General features: G+C 43.9%; 1 protein-coding gene across 2 annotated transcripts in view; it reads right to left on the reverse strand.

Annotated features, from left to right (window-relative positions):
- Positions 1-26264, reverse strand: part of Sspn (sarcospan) — a 48453-nt gene extending 22189 nt beyond the window's left edge. Inside the window, exon 1 of one of the 2 annotated variants that reach the window (XM_057785928.1) lies at positions 26004-26264. In XM_057785928.1, coding sequence (XP_057641911.1) covers positions 26004-26201 — 198 coding nt within the window. In that variant the 5' untranslated portion in view covers positions 26202-26264. Of the gene's footprint in view, positions 1-5492; positions 5547-26003 lie in introns of those variants that run through there. The other variant, XM_057785938.1, reaches the window with a different exon arrangement.
- Positions 26265-26496: the final 232 nt, after the last annotated feature.

Genomic DNA, 26496 nt, shown 5'->3' on the forward strand with positions numbered 1-26496 from the left:
TCTTCCAGGAAAGGTGGGAACTCTGTTATATTGAATTTGTAAGGAAGAGGAGGTTGAATGAAGCCCAGGCTGGCAGGGAGCTCACGATGCCAACATGGAACTCCTCAGCCTCCTGCCGCGGCCCCCACGTGCCGCAATGACAGGTACGTACCACCACGCACAGATATTTTATTACTTTTAAAAGAAGTAAATATTAGAAGGTACAGGTCAAAATTTCTGTGTCAGAAGGGACCTGTCAATGATAACGCTATCGCATGAAGTGTACCCTCAGGGTTTAGAGAGACAGGCTTGCCAAACGACAAGCGACATCAGTTCAACCCTGCTCTCCCATTTTCTTCTCAGTTCTTGTCCTTTCGTCTGAGAAGTTTCTATGTGACAAGCGCCTCTCTGAATTACAAGAACTGTTCATATACACTTTTCATACGCAAGTGTGTGAAGACGCTGAATTTAAACCAGCACTAATAATATGGCAATTACCTTATAATACAAAAGTCAACCTAGCCTGGCCCACAGATTTGCTATCTACATCTTTTTACAAAATAAATCGTGGAAACGAAATTTCTGAGATTTTTTTTTTTTTTTAAATAAAGTCCATTGATTCTAAAGGCAAGTATTGCTCTCACTGCCCTCACGCAACAAGAGCCACCTGCTCTCCTGGGACCAAAGCTCTGACCAGCAGGGTAAGCACAGGGCTTCGGGAGAACTTTTTAAACCGGCAACGCCCCTGCCACCGTTCAATACCTTCTGTTCAAGTCAAAGTGACGGGCTTCATCGCGATTGGACTCCTCCAATGAGCACAACTGTTTCTGCTGTTATAGTTCCACCAATGAGGCTTTGGAATGTGCACGGCTGTGTTTAGCCAGACCTGTTACTCAACCACACTAGCGGGAAGATGCGCTCCGCCTCAAGCCACTGCCCAGCCAGCACACAGGGCTGCGCAGGCGCTGACCTGCCTCCTTGCACCATGTACACAGTGATTCCCACAGAACCGATAAGGACGAGTTGAATGTGAGAACAGTGGCTGGGTCAGGGAAGTGTGAATTCCCCGAATCCTACGGGTACTGTGCCTTTTCCCGGATGCTTCTGCCAAAGCAAGATTTCTGCTGGAAAACCGGGAGGATGCGCGGGAAGCGTGCTAGCACTCGGGAGCCCTGATGTGGATGATGCGGATGTTCTAAAGCCTCATTTGAAAACCATTGCAAGCAGTTCATAGCTGTAAGCCACTGGGCTCTCTGCTTGCATGTCTCGTGGCTCTCATGAACCCACGTCTACCCCAGCATCTTCTTGGTGTTGTCTTTTCACAGTGTAACACAAATCCGTGCATTTGGGTGAAGGTTCCTCATTCACAGGATCTGCTGAGAAGGTTCACAATTACATCCTCAAAAGACTGAATATATACAGACAACTGAATCTTGAAGCAACAAAGAAGTCAAGGATGAAAACTAGGCTAGGTACCAATGGGAAAGAAACTGGACAGTTGACAGAAAATGCCCTTTTCTTTCTGCCTGGGGCACTGACACTTCTTTGTCTACAATCCAGCCACATTAATTTATTCCTTAAGTCATGTCCAATACGGCCCTTACTCAAAAATTGAACTGATACTGTATATAGTAGCTCATTTACTTACAAAAATGTAGTAAATTGAAAATATTGTATTTCTTTATAGAAAACTGACTCTGAAAGGTTGAGAAAATTTTAAGTTAATCCAAAACTAATTTTAAAAGCATCAAGAAGTTTTATTTTGTATCAAGGACTAAATTACATAAAAACTCCTTATAAAAACACTTTAAAATACTGGATTAAATGTAGCAAATATTCTTTATATTAACTAGCAAGAAAATAAAATGAGTCGATAAGGGGAAAGGTCTTAGAGAGATGTGGGGCACAGTATGGGAGGATGTGGCCGTTTCTGGGTAAGAAGAGACCGGATTTAACAGCTACATAGGCCCATGACAGGTCTGAGCATCCTTCTAGGCATCAAGATGGAACCAAGGAACCAAGCCTGCGCCTTTAGCTTGGCTGCGTCCTGACAAGTCTACAAAGTAGTCAACCACCAGCTCTGATGGCTCCACAATTGTCTGGGCCACTGGGGCAAGGGTTGGGGTGAGGTCTTCTAAACTATCTACATGATTCTGGAACCTATTAAGACAGACATGAAACTGACCTTGATTAACACTTGGCTGTTTCAATAAATAAATAATGGGGGTATGGAAAATAAAGGGCAAATGTTTTAGTGAAGGAGAAATAAAGACCATATTAACTAATTACAACTAAATCTTTAAGAAACTATGAAGAAATATTCACAAATTAATTAAGGATGTTTGAACACTGGTTTGTTTCAATTTTAATGTGTGATATTAGAATTTGATTGTTATATTCTTTACCATTTGACTTAAATAGCAAAATAAATATGGGTAAAATGACACCAAGACTGGGGTTTACTTCAAAATAACTGTGAATGGTTAGAGAATTATGAGGGCATACAGAACAAACACGAAAAAACGGAAGTTGGTAATTATCAAAGCTGGGGAAGGGAACATGGAAGCTCACTATGAAGTCCTATCTCTTTTGAGTCTGCCTGAACCTTCATAACAAGTGGGCTAAGAGAAATGGTTATATGATCTTATGAAGCCATTGGAATGCTGGGTAAGACCAAACCACCTGGAGGATACACTCAGATAGGCCACTCTGAGTTGCCACACAACACCTCCCGAAAGGCAAACCAAAATTAGTAAACACACAGAGAATTAACTTACCAGTGAATCGGTACTCGTGTTTATGTACACACGTACACACACTAAAATTTGAAGCCAAAGCCATAGGAATTCCCAACAATTAGGCTGGGGTGACAGACAGTAAGTATCTAACCTGTAAGTGTGAGGACCTGAGTTCAAGTCCCCCCAAACCCACGAGCAAAGAGCCAGATGTGGGGTGCATGCCTGTGATCTCAGCAAGGGGTGTGGAGATGGGGAGGTCCCTGGGCTTGTTGGTAGGCCAGCCTAGAATTTGGTGAGCTCCAGGCCAATGAGATCCTATCTTGAAGGAGAAGGAGGAGCAGGAGGAGGGAGGAAGAGGGGGAGGGATGGGGGAGGGGAAAGAACGAAAGTAAGAAATGGCTGCAGACAAGGTCTGACGTCCCTAGGCTCATACATGAGAATAGCACACTTGACAGAAAACTACTCACCTGGACAACATATGACATGCAGAGCAAATGAACCATCATGTTTGATCCTTAACACACTATGGAGTGGCTTTTCGACCTGACTTTTTTTTTAAATATATAAGCTGGCTATAAGGGAACATTAAGTAATTGATGTGAGCATAACATTGTGTTTGAGAATCTTTCTGTCTTTCAATACCAGGAGGTCAGTGTCCCCGAGCAGCCCCCAGTCTGTCCTGTGTGCCTCTCCACAAGGCAGCTAGCCAGACACAGGGCTTTTGTGAAGCGCGAGGCCAGGGAGAAGCGGAGTGAGGCTTCAGGGAGGTCTCGATGTGGAAAAATCTGTGACGCACTGGGTCTGATGACTGACTGGATATTATTTATGGAGGGTTTCAGAACACAATCGCTTTGGTCACTCCGTGTTCATTTTTAAAATCATAGTTGGTCTCAGACCCCTGAAGCCTTCAGTAAACATCCAGTAAACTGCCTCTTCGGGCGTGTTTGGACCTCTATTTTAGAGTTAGAGTGGAGGAGAGACAACAGGAGAACAGGACATGGCTGTCCCGAGAAGGGGGCTCCTGAGGATAACGTTGGAGCTCCCTCTTTCATGCACAGCAAAACTCTCCTCTTTTCCCCTCGGTTGTTTGCCTTGACATCTTTACGTGACCTTCTCGTGGTCTTGGGTGCACCACCCAAGATAACGTCATTCTCATTCTTCCCCGAAAGCAGGGCAGCCCTGCCTTCGCCTTTCTCTCGAGATTCTCCTGGGACCACAATGGCCTCAGCTTTTACAACTTCCACTACACAGCTGACCAGGAGATAAGGTGCAGCCTGGGGCTCATGGTCTGAACAGGGTCCCCTTGTAGAAAAGTCAGGATGGCATTCTCCACAGTTATTATGGTAACATGGCCTCTGGAGTGGCTAACACATGAGCCATTGCTCTGTCTCCGGCTATTATCCTCCACTCAAGAGAAGGAGCCTTGACGATAGCTTATCACAAAGGGGCTTGTAAGGCAAGGTGACAAAGATTGCGGCATCAAGCACTTCCCAGACAACATCGGAGTGAGATGACATGGTAAGGGTCTCACAGCTCCTCTCAGGAGGAGGACAGTCCCGGCCAGGGCGTGGCTGCTCATTTCTACACTGAGACATCAGATTCCTTCTTCACAGGACCCCAGCAGACCCTTTATTCCTAATAATCCAGTCACCTACTAGCCTTTTGCCACCCCCCAAGGAAAGGCAGCATGGGAGCACTCTTGTGGGTGGTCAAAAGCATCAGGGAGCACTCCTGTCGGCTCAGTAAATAAGGTCCTTGCCAAGCAAGCCTGAGAACCCACAGGACAAAGCCCAGCAAAGCCATGTGTCTGTCACTAATCCCAGAACTGGGAAGGCAGGGAAAGACTGGTCCCGGCGGTGGCTCTCTGGCCAGCTGGTCCAGCCCATTTGGTGAGCTCCAGGTTCAGTGAGAGACCCTGTTTCTCAAAGTAAGGGAAAAGATTGCATAAGATACTCTGTGGACCCCTGGCTGTGGACACGTGTACAGACATGTGCACACACACATACCAGAGGAGGCACAGGAAGGCTCTTGATCTTCAGCCCTGGTTGTGCCCCCTGTTGGCAGCTGGGTTTGGAGCAGAGCTAGGGCTTTCTATTTGGCATTTGCGAGCTGCCCTCCCAGCTTTCTCTCTGGGATGTCTCAGACTCGTGCAGTGCTTGGCAAAGGAAAATCAAAGCCTGGTAGGGATTTCATGACTGACAAACAGAATCCTACAAGGTGTCTGTCCTTGAACCCATAAGTGGGCCACCACCCAGGAGGAACCCCTGGATGGGAGGCTGTGCTGTGAGGACGGAATATGTGATGCAGTCTATAAACAAAATACTAATGGACATTTCATTACTAACATCAAAAACTATAAACAATGACTGCAAGTTAGAAAGAGAAGCAGAGGGATGGCTTCTAAGAGTTCTAGAACACCAAGGATCAGTTTATTTTCCTTTCCTATGATAAAATAGCCCAACCATAGCAACTTAAGAGAGAGGGTTTATTTTGGCCTGCAGTTCCAGATTACAGTCTGTGATGACAGAGAAGTCACAGCAACAGTGGCTAGAGAGGGCAGGCTGCATGGCACCTGCAGCCAAGAAGCAGAGACAGACAAACCTAGCTTTCTCCATGTCCTACAGTTTGTGATCCCTGCCAGGGAATGGTGCTCACCACAGGGGGCCCTTCCTCCCTCTCAATTAAGGCAAGCAAGATAATCCCCCATGCAAGCAGATACAGAGGCCCATCTCCCCGGCGATCCCAGACCCTGTTAAATTGATAATTAACACCAACCATTACAACAAATATGAATCAATCTCCCTCGCAGGTGAGCAGGCTCCTGAAGTTGTTCACACTGTGAGCATCTTCCCACCACACCGCTCAGCTAAGCACACTGACCTCAGAAGTCAAGATGTCAGTTAGTGGCATTTTAACAAGATACTACCTGGAGCCGGGAAGGGAGGCAGGACTTGACTGAAGCCCCCAGCCCCACACACGTGCTTGCAAGAGCTAATGCAGCCAGTGGCATTCTTCACTCTAAGTACTTATCCCACCTCTCGCCAAAGCTTCTCCGTGCAACACAGACCAGTGCAGAAACCACAACTCATCAAGATGCAGAGAACAAGTGACCCTGTGGAAACATCTACAGCACCCCAAGGCTCAGGAACATTGTGGGAGAACTGTCAGAGGCAGAGGAGATCTGTTGTGATATTCTACATCTCCTGGAAGTGACAAGGAGTGTCACCCATGACAATTCAACAACACGGCTTCCTAAGCAAGACTCGAGCAAGGACAGCACCAATAGACGTCCTGCATTTATACATGTTTGCACATTGTGGTGTTTGAAAGAAAATGGCCCCCAAAGGGAGTGGCATTATTAGGAGGTTCGGCCTTACTGGAGGAATGATGTGGATAGGTCATTTGTCTATCTGTTGCTTTCATTGGTTAATTAATAAATAAACTGCCTGGCCTGATAGGTCAGAACATAGGTGGGTGGAGTAAACAGAACAGAATGCTAGGAAGAAGGGAAGTGAGGGCAGTCACGATGGAGCCAGCTGCCAGGTCAGACATGCTGAATCTTCCCCAGTAAGCCACCACCTCGTGGTGCTACACAGATTATTAGAGATGGGTTAATCAAGATATGAGAGTTAGCCAAGAAGAGGCTAGATATAATGGGACAGGCAGTGTTTAAAAGAATACAGTTTCCATGTAATTATTTTGGGTAAAGCTAGCCGGCAGCCGGGAGCTGGGCTGCAGCCTGCCGCTCCCCTTCTACAGAGGAAGTGTGTCACTGTGGGATCGACTTTGGGGTCTCTCGCTCAAGCTTCTCTCAGTGTGACAGCCAGTTGACTTCTTGTTGCCTCTGAGTCAAGATGTAAAGACTATCAGCTCCAGCACCACACTGCCTGCATGCCACCATGCTCCCTGCCATGATGATAATGGACTGAACCCCTGAACTGTAAGTTAGCCACCCCAGTTAAAGGTTTTCTTTAGAGGAGTTATCATGGTCTTGGTGCCTCTTCAGAGCAATGAAAACTCAAACTAAGAAGTTGGTACCAGGGATTGGGGTGTTGCTGTGATCGGCCAACCACACTTTTGTTTGGAGGAATGTGGACCTTGGGACTGTGGGTTAGAAAAACAGTTAAGGCATTAGGTGCTGCGTAATGGGCCCCCTAGCAGAAACATAGAAGCCAGCGGTGGTGGGTGTGATCTGATGAACTGGGAGGGCTACCTTAAAAGGTCTTCCAGGAGAAGAACTCTAGCACATTGCCTAGAGAGCATTCTTATGATGTTTTGGCAACAAAAGTGTCTGTCTTTTGCCCTTGTCTGAAGATTGCCCAAGGCTAAAGTGAAGAATTTTGGATTAATTCCATTGGCAGAGGAAATCTCAAAACAGCCTAGCAGAGACTCTGCTGTGTGGCTTTGGGTGGTAATTATAAAGATTTATAATGAAAAGGAACTAAAGAAAAGCTTAGAGCCAGGTGTGGTGCTGCATGCCTTTAATCCAAGCACTGGGAAAGCAGAGGCAGGAGGATCTCTGAATTTGAGGCCAGTACTTGAGTAAGTGTTGTATGATATTTTGGTCACAATCTGACACTCCCAACACAGACTATAAAGGTGTAGCTAGCTACTAGCTGACCAAAACTAACCATAGCAGTTTTGGAGAACTGAGGACAGACAGACACAGGGCATATAGGGTTTAGAGAGGGCCTTGGCCCTTTGGGATGAAGAAATGGAAAAGATAGATCATTGGTTGCTTTTCTGCTGCTTCCCTGATCATTCAATTTCTTACCCTGACATCTGACTCCCAAATTTTTATTGATACAGAATAGTTCAATAAATGCATCGTTTGGCATCCAACTCGGGGCACAAAATCATGAGGTTGCCCCTCGCCCTGGCTTCACAGATGCTGGGGCCACTTCTGGAGCTACTGGCAGCTTGCTTGTCTTCCCTCACCCCAGGCCCTCTGAAGGAGTCTGGGATTTTCCTGTTGTAGCCTCTTTCTACAACAGCCTCCAGTTGCCACCCATTCTTGGCCACAAACTCCACAGACCCAACTCCACACGCACTGGGCTCCAAATGCCTCCTGAGTTAGCCTCCTGCCCACCACTGGCCAGCTAGCTCTGCCTTCAGGCAACCTGTACCTTCACTTCCCACCACAGGTGCTTCTTCCACACATTCCTGTGTCTACTTTTCAGGCAGCTGGTTCCCTCTCCTCACGGGTTGTGGGCTTTCCCTGGACCCCCTCCTCATGCCACTGTCACCCCACATCAGCCACCTTGATAACCTTTCAAGCTTCTATTGTTGCTGTGACTGCCACATACTCTCAGCTCCCAGCTATACACAAGCAGCTGCAGCGGCACCAGCTGTGGTCTCTGCCCACCTATGCTATGCAGCTATACCAGCTGTGGTCTCTGCCCACCTGTGCTATGCAGCTGTACCAGCTGTGGTCTCTGCCCACCTCAGCTCCCAGCTATACACAAGCAGCTGCAGCGGTACCAGCTGTGGTCTCTGCCCACCTATGCTATGCAGCTGTACCAGCTGTGGTCTCTGCCCACCTGTGCTATGCAGCTGTACCAGCTGTGGTCTCTGCCCACCTGTGCTATGCAGTTGTACCAGCTGTGGTCTCTGCCCACCTGTGCTATGCAGTTGTACCAGCTGTGGTCTCTGCCCACCTGTGCTATGCATCTTACCAGCTGTGGTCTCTGCCCACCTGTGCTATGCAGCTGTACCACCTATGGTCTCTGCCCACTTGTGCTATGCATCTTACCAGCTGTGGTCTCTGCCCACCTGTGCTATGCATCTTACCAACTGTGGTCTCTGCCCACCTGTGCTATGCAGCTGTATCACCTGTGGTCTCTGCCCACCTGTGCTATGCAGCAACAGTGAACATCTCACTCCACTGTGATTGTCAGCAGGTATGGTGAAACAACTGTGAATTCTTAAGGAGGGGAATCATTTTTTAAAGTTTTCCCCCATGTTAAAAATGGGAAGCAATGTTAGGATACAGGGGGTTAGGTCTCTGCATGGTTCCTCAATGGATGGTTTGGAATGGGACAATTAAATGAGGGAATAATCAACGTAGGTGAATTGACATTATGTCAACTATAATCACTATCAGTTTGGTAATTCATGTTTTATCCCTAAAATGCTGTTGGAAATCAGTGCCAAATATAAAAAAATTAACTGATAAGATACAATCCTTAGAAAGACATATTAATGAAACTAAGAAAAGTATTCACATATGGACAGATGAGTTTAGAGCAGAAGCTACTGCACCCCTGCATTATAAAACTGAAGGGGAGCATCCCAGGTCACTAGAAAACCAACCTTAACTTATCCAGTTACCATTCAAGAATGATTACCAGATGCTAGGTGTTCCCGAGGCTATGCAGAAGGTAACTGGGGTCCTGTAGAAATGTTAGATTTGAAAAGATTTTAGGAAGCAATAGTTTCATATGGTACGTATTCACCTTCTGTGAAACAGATGTTAAATTCATGGGCCACTCAGAATTATTCCACAAGACTGGAAAGATTTAGTTACAGCAGTATTGGAATCTCATTGGGGAATATTATTTTCAGGTGTGTGACTTTTGTTTACACTGCATTTGTTTAACTCTGGAAGCTGTGTTCCTGTGCCTGTCTAAAACACCTGGTGGTCCTAATAAAGAGATGAACAGCCAATAGCGAGATAGGAGCAAGGACAGGCAGGGCTGGCAGAGAGAGAGAATAAATAGGAGGAGAAATCTGAGACAAGGGGAATGAGAAACAAATAAGAGAACAAGGAGAGGGTGACATCAGGGGCCAGCCACCCAGCCAGCTAGGAAGTAAGAAGGAAAGAAAGGCATACAAAAATAGACAAAGATAAAGGTCCAGAGGCAAAAGGTAGTTGGAACACTTCAAGATAAGAAAAGCTGGCAAGGAACAAGTCAAGCTGAGGCCAGGCATTCATAACTAAGAATAAACCTCCATGTGTGATTTATTTGGGAACTGGGTGGCAGGCCCCCAAAAGCCAAAGGAGCAAAATATCACACAACAGAACCTGGTACTCAGCTAGAGTGGGAAAGGATGGTGGAAGCTAGGGTCATAGAAGAACAAGGTACGGTTAGAGGTTATGAGATTCTCCAAGGTCAAATTCTTAGTGAGGGTCAACATGCTGACTTACAGAGACAGATTAAATTTGATGACCACACCTTTGCTTGATGCCATGCAGCAGCTTTCAATGCATGGGACAGGACTGAAGAATTGGGAAAGAGGACTGAGCAATTTGCTAAAATTATACAAGGCCCAAAAGAACCTTCCTGATTCCTTACAAAGACTGACCACAGCTATAAATAGAATGTTATCAGATCCAGAAGTTAGACAATTATTAATTGAATATTTGGCTTTTGAAAATGTTAGTTCAGAATGCAACAGGGTGATCAGATCTTTAGCAGCAGGATTAGCACTTTGGATCTCATGCTCATAATGATAGCTGGGTAGGAGAAATGATCTCAAAAAAATTTAAGAAAAATCAAAAAGGTCAGATGTTTTAATGTGGTAAACTAGGTCATCTGAAAAGGGATTGTAGGCAAGGCATTTCTGGGAACAATATTTCTTGTAGAGGTAGGACAGTGATCTGTGAGTCTCCCCTAAATAAATAACCCTTTGTTATACTTAACTCTGAACTAGTGTGGGATTATTTTGTAACTTCTGTCATCATGGAGGTAATCCCAATAGAAGGCCCCGGTCTCCTGGAATAAACAGGATTGTGGCAAAGGCTGACATTGGACAAATGAATCCAGATCAACATGTGACAGGCAGGGTAACCCTTTGTCATCAGGAAACACCTTAGGGGGCCTCTCACAGGCCCTTGTGTCAAATTTGGTTCAATCACTCCCTGTGAGCACTGGGGAAACTCCTCCTCAGAGGAATTAAAAGACTTCATGCCTGTTGTGAAAAAGCATACTACTCTAATGACAGAAAACCTTCAGAAGATAAAATGAATTTTGAGGAGAAACAATAAAACAAATATTTGGTCAAACTTCTATAAACAGCCAAGCACCAAAATTAAACACACAAGAAATTGAGGGTTTGGTAGACACAGGGGCAGATGTAATAATAATTGCATTAAAATCTTGGCATCCAAGTTGGCCTCTTCAGGAAGTAAATTTTAAGCTTATAGGGATTACAACGTTCTCTCAGGAAAAACAAAGCACAAGATTGGTTGTGTGTATAAGTCCAGAAGGACAGAAAGGAAAATTAAAGCCATATATGCCTAACATTGTAGTGATGAGGCGAGCAGGCCCGCTTTTCATCCCGCCCGGCTCCTGCATGGCTAGTTTTACACCCAAAATAACAACACACAAATTGTATTCATTTAAACACTACCTAGCCCATTGTTTCTAGCCTCATATTGGCTAACTCTCACATCTTGATTAACCCATTTCCATTAAATCTGTGCAGCACCATGAGGCTGTGGCTTATTGGGAAAGATCCTAATCTACGTCCATCTCAGGCCAGAGCTTCATGGCGTCTGCCTGACTCTGCTTCTTTCTCTCAGCATCTGTTCAGTCTACTCCAACTATCTAAATCCTGCCCTATCAAAAAGCCAAGGCAGTTTCTTTATTAACCAATGAAAGTAACACGTAGATCACATCATAACATAGCAATGGATTTACAGGTACATGATTTGTTATAGCAATGGAATACCCAGATTAACATCCCTCCAATCTCAGAAACAGACCATTAACTAACATATGTTTCTGAGAGAATTATTAAAAGGTTTTATCAAGAACAGTCATGGACCATTCAGGTCACACAAACAGGCACACATATGCTGATCTTTAAAGGGCACCAACAGCCCTACCTTTAAAATGGTTAACTGACAAACCTGTCTGGGTGGAACAATGGCCTTTGACATTAGAAAGATTACAGGCTTCAGAACACCTGGTACAGGAGCAGCCAAATAGTCAGCATAGTGAAGAATCAACCAGTCCTTGGAATTCTCCTATTTTTGTCATTAAAAAGAGATATGAAGAATGAAGAATGGCAACAGATTCACAAGCTATTAAAAAGGGGATTCAACCTTGCCTTATCTATTACCTAAAGGATAATCTATTGTAGTGATGGACTTAAAAGACTGCTTTTAAATATACCTTTTGGAGAACAGGATGGAGAAAAATTTGCCTTCACAGTGCCTACGTATGATAATTCCCAGTCTGTTAAAAGTTATCAGTGGAAAATTCTTCCATGATGGATGTTAAATATCCCTACCTTATGTCAATATTTTGTACAACAGCCATTGGAAATCATTTATAAATCTATAATTTACCATTATATGCGACTTACTAGCTGATTCTGATGCAGACACCTTAGATAAAATGTCTGAAGAAGTAAAGTAAATTTTGCCTTGTTGGGGATTATAAACTGTTCCTGAAAATAATACAGAGAAGCAATTATATTAATTATCTAAGATAAAAGATAGGTTTGCAAAAAAATTTGACCACAAAAAGTTCAAATCAGGAGAGATCAATTACAAATTCTTAATTATTTTAAAAATTGCTGAGAGAAATTAACTGACTATGGCCCACAACTGAATCGACAATGCAAGAACTAAGCAATTTATTTCAAACATTACAAGGGGACAAGAACTTGATAGTATAAGAAAATTATCAGCTGAGGCTGAGAGAGAATTGGCTCTGGCATAAATGAAATTACAGGACACATGTGGAATATTTCAATCCAGAGCTGGACTGTGTGTTGGATATTTTACCTTCTATGCATTCACCTGTGGGAATTCTTATGCAGAGAGAAGATAATATCTTAGAATGGATTTTTTATCATACAAACAGAGTAAAAAATTAAATACCAGCCAGGTAGTAGTAGCACACGCCTCTAATCCCAGCACTCAGGAGGCAGAGGCAGGTGGATCTCTGTGAGTATGAGACCAACTTGGTCCACAAGAGCTAGTCCCAGGACAGGCTCCAAAGCTACAGAGAAACCCTGCCTCAAAAAACAATTAGAGACCTATGTAAAAAAAAATTCTAAATTGATTCTGAAAGGAAAATTAAAACGTCATCAATTAGCACGACTAGAGCCAGCAGAAATTGTCATACTTTTGATTAATGTTGAAATTTCCTCATCATAGACAGGAAATGAAAATTGGCAAAGAGCTTGAAGTCATTTTTTGGAGATATTAGCAACAAGAGCAAAAGACTTCAGTTTATAAAGAGAACTAATTGGAACCTCCCTCACATTGTATGGAGAACACCAATTTGTTACACCAATAGCTACATTCTATACAAATGCAAATAAATCAGGAAAGGCAGGTTATAAGTCAGGAAATTTAAGGAAGGTAGCTCAAAGCCCTTATTATTCTGTTCAAAAGTCAGAATTATATACTATTCTCATGGGTATTATCAGATTTTCTAGAACCATTTCATATAGTTACTGATTCTCAATATGCAGAAAGAGTTGTTTTACATATTGAAACAGCTGAACTTATTCCAAATAATTCAGAATTAACTTTGTTATTTATTCAATTACAAGAAATACTCAGAAATAGAAATCATCCCTTGTATGTAACATGTAACAGATCCCATACAGGTCTACCAGGCCCTTTAGCACAAGATAATGATGAAATTGATCATCTATTGGTAGAGGATTCAGGATTTCATAAGAAACAACATGTTAGTAGCAAAGGTTTGAAGATAGATTTTTCTATCATTTGTCAACAAGCCAGGAAATAAAAGGAAATGTCCTACTTGTTCTTTGTATAACCAACCTGCAGGAGTACTGCAAAAGGAATTCAAAGAAATTAAATTTGGCAAATGAAAGTGTTTGATTTTTGTAGAGTTTGGAAAATTAACATATGTACACCATACCACAGATACATATTTAGAATTAAAATAGGTTATTGCTTTGAGTTCTGAAAAGGCTGACTCTGTAATTACACATTGTTAGAAGCCATGGCCATCCTGGTGATACCTGTACAAATTAGACTGGCAATGCTCCAGCATGCGTCTCTAGTAAAATGAAACCGTATTTTGCTTATTATAATATAAAGCATATTACAATATACCACACAACCCTACAGGGCAAGCAGTTATAGAAAGATCTAATCACATGCAAAAAAGATATGCTTAATAAACAGAAAAGGATGATAAAGACCCCCAAGAGATAAATTGCACAATGCTTTATTAACTTTAAAATTTCTAACTGCTAATGAGAAAGGAAGGACAGCTGTGGAGAGACACTGGATAGTAGGAAAAAATGCTAAATTAAATCAGCTGTATTCTTTAAAGATGTGTTGACCTCAGGATGGAAAGCAGAATATGTGTTACCTTGGGGAAGAGGATTTTTGTTTCCATGGGAGAAGAAAAGCTATGGATACCATCAAAATTGATAAAGATTAGACTTGAACAAGAGAGACCTCTTGATTAAAAGAGGCGATACTTCATCAAACAGCATGATGGTTCAATCTAAACTGACTTATAAGACTAACAAATGCCTTTCATTTGATCAGATATAACCTGCCAAAATGGAGACTCCCCAAAATTAGGGTTGAGGCAGGGTTTTATTTTTGTCTTTCCAGCAGAATGAAGGCATCCAACTAAGGAATCTGAAGACCACTGGACACATGAGACATCTGAAGAAAAAGGCTGAATCATCCAGAGAAAATGTCCTAAGAAAAAGAGTAAATTGGTGTAATGATATAGCACATTTCCAATGGGATAAAATTTCATACATCTTTAAATGTTTATTTCTGATGTTCTCTACAGATATTTAACACAAATGGTCTTTTTTGTAGTCCCAGTTCAATTAAAAATTAAATCTGGCTTTTGAGTCGGAGTGTGGCTCACTCCTTCTCTAAACCCAAGCGTGTGTGTTAAAAGAAAATCCAAAATCTCTGTCTCATGCCAGAAGAGCCACCTGGTATGGGATAAAAGAAAAACCAAAATTAAGGGACTATTTCATTGCTACTAGTCTCAGCTTTCAGTTTTATTTTGACCCTTCAAAACTTGTCTTAAGGTATAAATATCTCAAAATTTATAAGATAAACTTTCTGCTGTGATATTAATGGTCATATAGAGTACTAACTTTAGAAAAAGGTTTTAGCTAACTTCCTGTACATTATTTTGGGCTTATGTCTCTTTCAGGTAACTAGGAATTAACTTTGTGCACCCAAATACACTTAACAAATTGTGATGCTTTACCCTCTCCAAGATCTAATGCATATGACATTTAAATGTTCTGCAGTGAACCATGGCCATTTCTAACAAGAACCTTTGAGTCTCCAAAAGGAAGATGGGGCCCCACAATGACAATTGCACCTGGATTGTGGTAATGTCACTAAGATGACAAACACCACCCAAATAAAAGTTTTGGAGTAAAAGCTGCTCAGGAAAATTTCATGTTGGTTAGCTAAGATAGTCCAGTCTTGTAACCTACTCAAGCCAGGACTTCAAATAAGTCCTACACTTTCCTATCACACAGAAACTGGAGAAGAAATGAGACAGCCAGCTCTCCCAGGACCTGACCATTATCTCAATTTTCTCAGGATGCTCTAGAAATTCCATCATCCCCAAGCAACAGGAAGCAACCCAAAGAACACAAAGCACACATTCCCAAGAGGCGAAGAGGTGGTTTTGGTCATTCAATGAGCTATCGATATTTGTCATTGTTTAGGGAATAAGTTACAAGTTATGATTGATCATGGTCAGGAAAATGCTGAACAAAAGAGATTAGATTTAGGTATCTCATACTTTAAAAAAATCGGGGATATATAAATAATAGGATAAAGGGGTAGATTTCTGAATCCACTTTTAAACTTAAAAAAGCAACTATTAATCTTAAATATTTTACATTGGTATGGGTTTTTGTATATTGACACAAATTTAAGTTTATTTTTGTTATTTTATATATATAAATATATGCACACACTCTTGTTTAAGGTATTATGTTTATGCAGCTCATTTAACAATGTAATATAAATTTTTAGTCCTTGAAATGTCAGGAGCCATTTTCCCAAAGATTATAGCAGGAACCATTGTCCTGGGGTTGTTTGTGGAGAGCCCCACACCCCAACTGTATTGAGAACTGTTTGTTGGCAGAGCCCACCCCACACCCAACTATCCTGAGAGCTATCTGTTAGCGGAACCTGCCCCACATCCCAACTATCTAGAGAATTGTTTGTGGTTGGAATCACAAAAGGAACGATTCCGCTTTCATAGAGAACGTTAGGTGTGTTGACTCCTGACCAACTCGTGACCAAGTGTCAACTTGTGACCATTGTTGCAAGATCCCTTCCTGCCCTTGCCATGCCCCTGCCCCCATCCCAAGCCAAGTTCCTCATCCAAGGAAAGCTGCTGCCATTACGCTAATAAACGGAGACCTTGACAAGAACTCTGTTTGGTCTCCTTCCTCTTTCCCGCCCATGTCTTTTTCAGATAGCGCCTCTTCAGGACCCTGGAATAACTGACCCGCTAGGCGGATTACAGTCCCTAGGCAGGTTTACATTGAAAGTTATTATTACAATCTATTTAGGATAATAAAGAAATTCAGGTTAGTAGTTAGTCACCTATAACAATCAAACTTGTAGTCAGGTTATGTATATTTTCAAAATCAAACAGATATATTTAGATAGGCAGGTAATCACCAAACACTTCAGAAATCTATTGAATATGTCATTTAAGATGTTTTAATAACTTAAGGCTTTTCATGACAGTGAAATACTCCTGCCAGTACCAATCTACCTTAGAGAAGATGATGGGCATTGAAGAAACTCCATATGGAGTTTGCTTTCTTTGTGGCCAAATTTGTCCTTGCCTTGACAGCTGGCAGTATACTGTCCAAATAGGACAAGCTAGACCCACACACAAAAAGCTGACTGCCAAACTTTGCCAAGATGAGGTAGGACAGGCCTTCAAAATTTCTGCTTCACAGAAAAGTCTGTCAGATTAGGCCTGTAGGCCAAAGAAAGATGTCCTAACCTTATAGAGAACCTTGTGTGACTATCCAGGCAGCTAGCTGCTTTCATCATTTCTATATTTTTGGAAGTTGTTTGCTCTGTACTTCCTATTTACTCGGGTAATCTTATATCCTTCTCAGGTCTCTGATGAAGCTGAAGACTAGATAATTATAGTTAGTTTTTCTTGCTATCAAATTCAGAAAAAAAAACACCTCATGAAAGAGGTACAAAGTGTATAGGGTTGAGATACAAAAAAGGATAGCTTGGGGTGGGTAATACAACTTACAATGGAAAGTGAATCAGCTACAAAACTTGGAACTCACTAAGATACGCTAGATAATGCAGTATTTTCTCTGAGTTTGCCAAATCCAAATGGACTGGACATTATAAATGTAATTCTTACCTGATAATTTTTCTTATTATATATAGTTCTTTTGCTTCCAAGTTAAAACCCTCCTTTTTTATTTAGACAAAAGGGGGAAATGTTGTATAATATTTTGATTGCATTATGATACTCCCAAGACTGACATTAGAGGTTGTTTTAAATCAGAGGTCAGAACTAGCTACTTGTTGACCAAAATTAATCATAGAGGTTTTGGAGTACTGAGGACAGACAGACAAGAATTAGTAGGCTGAGAGATCTCGATCCTTTTGGATGGAGGAACAAAAGAGATAGGAGGTCATTGATTGCTTCTCTGATCAAACAGGTTCTTACACCAATATCTGATCAAGTTTTTATTGATAAAGAATAATTAGAAAAATGCATCAAACAAGTTCAAGAACAGTCAAGCTTTAGCAGTAAAGGTGGAAAACAGAAAGCTGGTGAAGATGCAATTTAACAAGGGGGCCATGTTCCAGCCCCAGAAAACAGCAGAAGTTGGCAGCTTCGGTCACAGGGTTGTGAATATTAATTAAGGATAGAAGAAATGGGTTAAGGAAATTGCCTCTTCACCAAGGGAATACCACTGAGGCCAGACATGTACTAGGGATGGCCCTGAATGGAGGCCTAGAGAGGCCATTATGTGAAGAGGTGAAGTTGAAGTCTGGATTGCCTTGAAAAATCCAAGATGTCACAGATCCCAGAGTCATGGGGCACCTACTGAGGAGAGCTGCTAACTGGGAGTGGAACCAGACCAAAAGATTAGTTGATAAAGATGAACTAAGATCTCTAACTCTCAGATTTTGAGATCTGAATAGCTATTCAACATAGAGTTTGAAGTTTGCCCAGCTGGGTTTTAGTCTTGTTTTGGTCCAGTATTTCCTTGCTATGCTCCCTTCTGTGTGTTTTGGAATGGTAAGTATGTGATCTGCCTTTTGACTTTTAAAGGGGAATTACACTTAAGAGGTTGCCATGTGTCTCAGAAAAGACTCTGGACTTTGAAACAAGTTTTAAACTGTTAGAGACTATTGGAACTTTTGAAGTTGGACTGAATGCATTTTTTTTGCCTTATGATATGACTATAAGTCTCTGGGGGGCAGGGAGTGGAATGGGGTGGTTTGAAGAAATGGCCCCCAAAGGGAGTGGCACTATTAGGAAGCATGACATTGTTGGAGGAAGTGTGTTATTGGGGGGGGGGGTAGGATTTGAGCTACTCTCAGTGAGACAGTCAGTCGACTTCCTGTTGCCTCCAAGTCAAGACCAGGACGCCAGCCCCAGCACCACGTCTGCCTGCATGTGCCGTGCTCCTCTTCATGATGACAATGGACTGAACTCTGAAACTGTAAGCTGCCACCTCAATCAAATGTTTTCCTTTATAAGAGTTGCTGTGGTCATAGCAACTCAGAGCAATAAAAACCTAACTAACACACACATATATGCAGTATATACAAATATGTGTGTGTGTGTGTGTGTGTGTACATATAACAATTAAAGAAAAAGAGACCAGGAATTTGAGGGAGGAATTAGAGGAAGGAAAGGTAATGGGATAAATGATGTAATAAGATTTTTTTAAAAGCAGCCTCTTCCAAATGTTTCCCTAAGGCATGAGCACACACATATACATATCTATGTATATACACATGCACACGTACACACATGCACACATACACACGCACACACTGTATATTTGCTTTCACCAACTGAGAATTTTCGCTGACTGTTCTAGGAAACTCTAAGGTCTTCAGCAATTAGACAAGGAACCTGCTTACGAGTCACTGAACAGAGTGTCGTTCTCTTTAGGTTGCTCACAGGCCTATAATTCCGGAATTAGGGAGGGAGAAGTAGTTAGATCAGAAGTTCAAGGTCAACCAGGTATATATATGAAACCCTGTCTCAAAAACAAAAAGCACACCCAGCAAGATGGTTCAAAAGGTAAACTTGCTACAACCAACCCTGAATTTGATCTGTAGGGTTCACATGGTGGGAGAAAAGAACTAACTCCTCCAAGCTGTCCTCTGACGTCCACACTCATGCCATGGCAAAGCCCACGTCATCCTGAGACCCCCGCCAACCCCATCCAGCTCCACATTTTGACTGGTTTTTGTGGCTAGCATTTTAGACTGACATGGTCTAGGCTCCCCAAATGGACTTCATCTACCTAGTTCTAGTCCAGTGACTAAGTTTTAATCTTGCCCTGGAGTTGCATCAAGATTTGCAGGCTGGAGTCTGGTATGGCCTGCACACATCCTTCTAATGCTGCTGTCTTATCCCGGAGCACAGCAACACAAACATGGCCAATCAGACAGCAATCTTAACAGAAATGGCAAGGATGGTACTGTAGTGGTGGGGGTGGGCAAGGGAGCCCAGACATTTCCTCACAGCAAGTGAGAAGTGAGCAGTGTATCAGAAATCTGTGGATGGTGAGACTGAGAATTACAGATTTACCAGTTGCTTCCCTCCTGGGGGTCTTAACCCCACCAGTGGTCAACTCCAGCACATCAGCCCCAGAGGTCATTTATTCTAGCCATGGAAAAGCAAAATAAGCCAAGTGAATTTATCTACTCTGTGGTTGCTATTGCTACTTAGTTATTTTTTTAAGATTTACTTTATTATTTTGTGAGTGTGTATGGGCAAATGTCTATGCAGGTACCTGCAGAGGCCACAAGAGGTCATCAGATCCCCTGGATCTGCAGTGACAGGCAGTTGTGAACTACCTGACCTGGGTGCTGAGACCCAAACTCTGGTCCTCTGAGTGATTAGCAAGCCATGTCATCTCTCCAACCTCAAACCACTTTAAAACATCTTGGAAATCATGAGTTGGTGTTCTATACATTCTGGGAGCCCAGAGCCACAGGCAGCAATAACAACACACTATTCTTACTTTAGAGTCCTCTTAAATGCTATGGCTAAAATTTCTCTCATTCTCTCATTTCAATATCCAGTTCTATTACTTTAAAATGGGAATATATAAGTTCAGAAAGAAACTTTGGATAACAGCAATCTTGAGAGAAATAGATTTCAGTGTTGCAGAATGGAGCAGCGGGGCTACGTCCCGCCACCCGGCTGCCTGCATGGCTAGCTTTACCCAAAATAATTACACGGAAACTGTATTCTTTTAAACACTGCTTGGCCCATTAGCTCTAGCCTCTTACTGGCTAATTCTCACATCTTAATTAACCCATTTCTAAGAATCTGTGTAGCACCACGAGGTGGTAGCTTACCAGGAAGGATCTTAACCTGTGTCCATCTTGGAGAGGAGAGCTATGGGTGACTGCCTGACTCAGCTTCTTTCTCCCAGCATTCTGTTCTGTCTACTCCGCCTACCTAATTTTCTGTCCTATCAGGGCCAAGGCAGTTTCTTTATTAACCAAGGAAAATAACACCTAGACCCTCCTCCTCCATCATTTCCCCTTTTTCTGTTTAAACAAAAAAGAGAGGCTTTTAACATAGTAAAATTACATATAACAAAACAGTTATAAAGTAAGAATTACAGTTATATTTATATCTATTTTATCTTTTATCATAACTAAGGAAAATTATAACTATCCATTCTTCAACTCCATCAAAGACTCCAGAAGGATATAATATCACCTAAGTAAACAAGAAGTAAGCAACTTCCAAAACTCTAGAAATGACAGAGACCCTCCTCCATCACAGTGTGATAAATTATGTGTAGGGGACATACTGCAGCCTAGTGGGTAGGGGGTTAAATCATATATTACTTCCCTTTTCTTTCAGTTAGACCCCAAAAGTCTATGTACTAGAATTACTCTTACAAAAACATTAAAGACTGAGGTGACTCACATCAACATCTCAAAGATGTATCCAGACACTATCCTCTGAGTAAACTTCTGAGTGGAATATATCTGAAGTGAAGGATTTTTAAAATATATCAGAAATGGCAGCATCTCCTCATTAGGTGAAGGACGCATCTTTAGGTCCTTAGCACTCCCCACTGTTAGAGGAGGCCGCTTGTTTGTCCTGGTCACCCAGAACCAAAATAATCACACAGAAACTGTATTAATTAAATCACTGCTTGGCCCATTAGCTCTAGCTTTTTACTGTCTAACTCTTACATCTTAATTTAACCCATGTCTATTATTCTGTATAACACCACAAGGTCATGGTCTACCAACAAAGTTTCAGCCCATCTATCTCTGGTGGATTTTGTTCTGTCCTAACCTTCCTCTTCTACCCTGAAATTCTTAAATATTCCACACTATTTTCATATACTCATTAAAATTTTTATATTTGATGTGAGAATTTCACATGGCTATCAAGTTATTTTCTTACTATTCATCTGTTATGTATGCTCCGTGGGGATTCATTATTTCTGAGTTCTAACAACCCTGTGACAATCACGTAATAAAACCCGTCACCCAGTGGTACCCGAGGTGTTGTACTAGGTTTGGGAACACATATTAAAGTCCTAGTCTGAAAAATAATAAATTATTACACAGTGTGTTTCTAAAAATAGTATTCCAGATTTAATTTTTCAAATCTCAGAACTCCTGTGTGGGAAGTGACAGTCCCCTTGGCTTCCTGACTTGATGAAAGCCGACACTAAACCTGTGCCCTTCCGGCTGGTCTTCGTGATGGTGGAGCTCCTTAGCTACACCATGCATCGAGTTTCCTCTAGTTGTGAATAGTGAATAATAACTACACCTCGACCTGACTTGCCATCTGCTTTCAAATTTCACGGTAAATTCTCACCAAGCCCCCAGACTTGCAATTCTCTCTTAAAAACAGCCATCCATGGGTTCCTCTTCCACTGAGTCAAGTCCCAAGCCGATCTGAAACATCCAAACGCACCTGCATTTCTAATCCCCCAGAGAAATCGGAAACTGAAGCATTGAAAATAGAAAGAAATATTGAAATTCTTTGTGTGTGTGCGCGCCTGTGTTTTGAGATAGGATATCACTCTACTGTCTAGATTGGCCTGGAACTTGCAATCCTCCTGCCTCAGCCTTTGGAGCGCTGGGATCACTGCTATGCACTGGCATTGTTTGTGAAAGACCCAACAGACTTCTCATTCCACATCCATTCCATGGGTTTGGTGACCAACACAATTCCCTTTCTTTTAAGCTTTTGCCTTAAATTCTGACAGGGCTAATATGACATATATCTCAGAGTTTGGATTCCAGGGGACATGATGTGGGGACGATGGAGGGAGAGGCCTAGCAGCTTAGGAACATAGCAGGAGGCAGGGCATGGCTGCACCCGCCTGCAATCCCAGCATTCAGGAGGCAGAGGCAGGAAGATGAGAGAAAGTTCTCATCCGCCTCGCCCACTTGGTGAGTAGAGACTAGCTGGGTACTAGAGACAAGAACATCACAATGTCCTCAGGGGAGGTGAGATTTGGGAACAGGCACTGAAACTTACTTTAGGGCAGAGACGCCAAAGGAAATAAACCACCGCTTGGGACTCCAAGCAGAGATGGGCTCTGGAAACGCGGGTGTGGGGTACATTTCTAATGGGCACTATTCATTAGACAGATGTGATGAGGGGCCAGTCCATCAGCAGTTGGAGATGTCTCCCAGCTGTGGGAATGCCATCTTAGACAGGCAGACGCCCCTAACACATGTTACCGAACAGAGAAGAATAAACCCATGTTTAAACACATAAGACATCTCAATCAGAACTGCGCTCCCTCAATTCCCACAGTCCTGGATTCCTTCCCTGGCATAAGGAGAACTGAAATGGCTTGAGCATGTGGGACGTGGAGGCAGAAAGATCAGGAGTTCAAGGCTAGCTACAAAAAGTTGGCTAAGTCAAGTCCCTATGTGAGATCCTGTCTTGAAGACCAAACATAAAATTAAAACCTAGATCGGCAATCTGATTCAAACAGTAAATAGGCAAACAGTGCACAGGCGCAGAGAACCTTTCTCTCTCTCTCTCTCTCTCTCTCTCTCTATCTCTCTCTCTCTCTCTCTCTCTCTCTCTCTCTCTCCTGGGGGCTCTGCCTGCAACCCCGTTTGTCCTCAGAGATACCGCCTCTCTTCTCATTATCATTGGTGATTTATAACCTCTGCCACATACAAAGGACTCTGAGGTGTGTCACAACCCCCACCGCAGCCACATTCAATGTCTTCCTCACCTATACGGAAATCGTTAACTCGAGTGGAGTCACATTTACGGACAGTCACAGTGATCCCCCACCATCTCACATGCCTGAAATTTCCAAGCATAAACCACCCAGGACCCCTTTAGTACAAGGTCACCAAGCAAGTCACACAGGCCCTGGCCAAAGAGAAGCCCCCTGTGTGGGTTCACACAGATATCCGAGCTGTACGAAGGAAATGCCATCACCCAGACCTCAAGTTAACAGGACAGCAGAGTCTGAAAACCAAAGCCAATCCTTATGCCAAGAGACTGCCTGGATAAACAAAAATATGAAGCACGCACAGCTGTGGACGGTGTGGAGGCTCCGCCTGCATTCCGGAAGTGGGTGTGGCTCTCTTCTACCAGGAGTTTGGTACCAAGCCTCTCAGCACAGTGCAACTTTTACCCCAGGGAGATGGACCTTGATGAGCGTCACCATCAGGGTCTGTTCCCCAAACCTAAAGCATGGTGGGTCAGTCATCCTGTTAGCTATGGGCTGGCACTGCGCCGAGGGGCGGCTTCCCGCGTATTGATCTCCTCAGGGTGACCCTAAGGGGTAGGACTTACTATATTAGCAATAAAGAAACAGAAACCAGGCTGGGGTAAAGTGCCTGATGCACAATGTGTGGACCTGAGTCGGAGCCCAGCGCCCACGTAAACAGCTAGGTGTGGCTACAGGTGTCTGTGACCTCATCACAGCAGGAGCGGAGATGGGGAGATCAGGGGTGGGGGCTCCTTGGCCAGACAATCTAGTCAAGTTGTTAGGTTTTGGGGGTCAGTGAGACACTGCCTCAAAAACAGGGGTGAGGTGTGATTGAAGAAGACATCACAGTCTTGTCCTCTGACCTCCACAGGTAGGTCGTGTGTGTGTGTGTGTGTGTGAGTGTGCATGCCTTCCTAGACACATATGTGTGCATACATGGACACAGACAGACAGACAAACATGACCCCAAGTCCCCAAAATTGAAGCCTAGAGACATTAACTTACCCACAGTTATTCAGCAAATAATGTTAGAGCCAGGACTCCCCACCAGGTGTGGTGTTTACACACCTGCCCGTCGTCACCATCTGCCTCCTGCCTCTCCCTTCCTGACATCCTGGAAGTATGCCCTGACACCAACCACCGACCGTGGTCAGGCAAGCACAGCGTCCCTGTGTCTGAGAGACAGTGACACACTGCCCACAGCCCTCATCCTGCTGAGACGAGATGTGCCCCCCACCTGGCGTCTCAGAGGCTCCCTCAGTAGTCTGGGGACATCTGTATTGGATGACACACTACCCAGATTCTCTGAGGAAAGGAAACTCAAGCAGGGCCTCATGCTGTGGGTGAGCTTCAAGTGAACCCTAGGCTATGAAGAAGAAACAAGAGTCCCTTGCTGTGTAGAAGGGTCTCCACACCACACCCAGCAAGCCATTAGGAATGGCAAACCTCACAGGAGCTTTGGATTCCCCAGGTTTCAGGATTTCTGTATCATGCCTTGAACATTAAAACATGGTTTTGTCCCCCTTCTCATCCATTTCTTTGGAACTGGTCTTGAAGATGAAATAAAAGTCAGTTCTCAAAACCAGTGTCATTCCTGACCCTTCCATCTGTCTAACCTTCAAGGACAGATATCTCCCCCACACCCCAGAGTCTGTTGACAGCCATCGAGGCGACTAAAATATCCAGTATGTCTAAGCGAGAAGTTATTTTTAAAATCATTTGGCTTAGAAAACTCCAATCACGATAATTTCAAGGGAATTCTCGGGACACGAATTAAATGTTTTAAATTCCTCTTCAAAGATCTGTGAGCTCGAATAATCTTAATTTAAAAATATCTCCACCCATGCATATGCATCAGGTGTCTCTGAGTTCTGCACCGTACACAGCTATGTTGGGGGTTTCCTTGTGTGGTCAGCAAGAGGAATGGCAGCCTGAGCTGGAAGGCAGAAGGGTCCCTGATGGTCTCTCCTGAGGCCGTTTTACCTTCTGGGCATGAGGGTGTCATTTACCTTATCTTACTGGGCTTCCTCTTATCCAAAGAGGAGTAACAATCCTCACTGTTTCACGATCAACTGAAACAACCGGTCAGAGAGTTTAGCACTGGCTTTAGATACGATGGTATTAAAATAGCAAGCCAGACTCTGACTACAGAGATGCCACCCTGGCTGTCTGAATGCTTTCGGAGCTCATGACCTTGGGCGGGGCCAGCCTGGCTTCTCTGGCTTGAGGACTGTTCCCTAAAAGTGGAGGTAGGGAACAACACAGGGTAGATCTCCCGCAGAGCAGGCACACAGTAGGTATTCAGTAAGCCGAACCTATTTTACCTTAAAGAATTCCCACACTAACTCGTAGTGCTGGGTGCCAATTAAGACAGTCCCTAACACATTCTTCCATAGCCAGACACTGTGTGGGTCTGATCTGTGCTTGCGGGTGTTCTCCGGCCCTGCCTGAGAACAAGGGATTGAAGTTTAACAAAACCAGCGTGACTCCAAGTTCAGGTTTTCCTACCCTGCTTTTCCCAAGCTGAACTTCACTTTGTGCTACTTAGACAGACAGGCGTGGGGCTGGGCAATGGGACAAGGACCGAGCCACGCGGGGTGGATCTTCAGAGTTGTCTTAGAGGCTGTGCAAGACGACCCACTGGGCCTCTCCTGCTCCAGCAGATTGAGAGTCAGGGCCCTGGGAGGAGCAAGCAGCCTCAGGCAGGAGGAGACCGGAATCCCCTGAGTCCAGCCTCGCTGTGGGGAACCCAAGTGTGCCCACAGTCACTCTCCAAGCAGTTAGGGGTGCAGCTGGGGTGGGGGAGCGCATGCAACTGGGTTAGTCTCCACTCCACCACGCGGCTTGGCATGCCCGCTGGCGCTTAGGCAGAATAGACTCGATGCTTACAATGATCCCAGCCCAGAACGGAGTGTCTCTGACTAGCAGGGAGGGGCTGATGCTCGCCATGAGGAAGCCCAGCACGGTCACCGCGATGCCCAAAGCCAGCTGCAGCAGCGCCAGCAGCAGCGGGAAGCGGCAGCCGCAGCAGGTCCGCGCCTCCTCGTCCACGCGCTCCTGCGCCCCGGGGCTCGCCTTGCGCCCCATGTTCCGGTAGGTGGTGGCTGCGGTGGCTGCGCCTGGGCGGCGGCTGGGCCTGCCTGGTCGACAGCGAAGGGGTTGAGCAAATGTGGAAAACACTCTCAGGCCACCAGAGGCCGAGGGGGACCCGAGGGGGGTCGCCAACTGCCAACGCGTGGGGACCTGGCGCCTAGAGTCTGTGTGATGGGAATGCCAGCCCGCTGTGCTTTTTGGTTTCCAGGACATGCAAGAAAGGGTGATGAATGCGAAACCGCTTGTGTTTAATTAATAGATCATTGAACACAAAAATGGGCTCGGCTGC

The sequence above is a fragment of the Chionomys nivalis genome, chromosome 1, assembly GCF_950005125.1.
Source record: "Chionomys nivalis chromosome 1, mChiNiv1.1, whole genome shotgun sequence".
Taxonomy (NCBI): Eukaryota; Metazoa; Chordata; class Mammalia; order Rodentia; family Cricetidae; genus Chionomys; species Chionomys nivalis.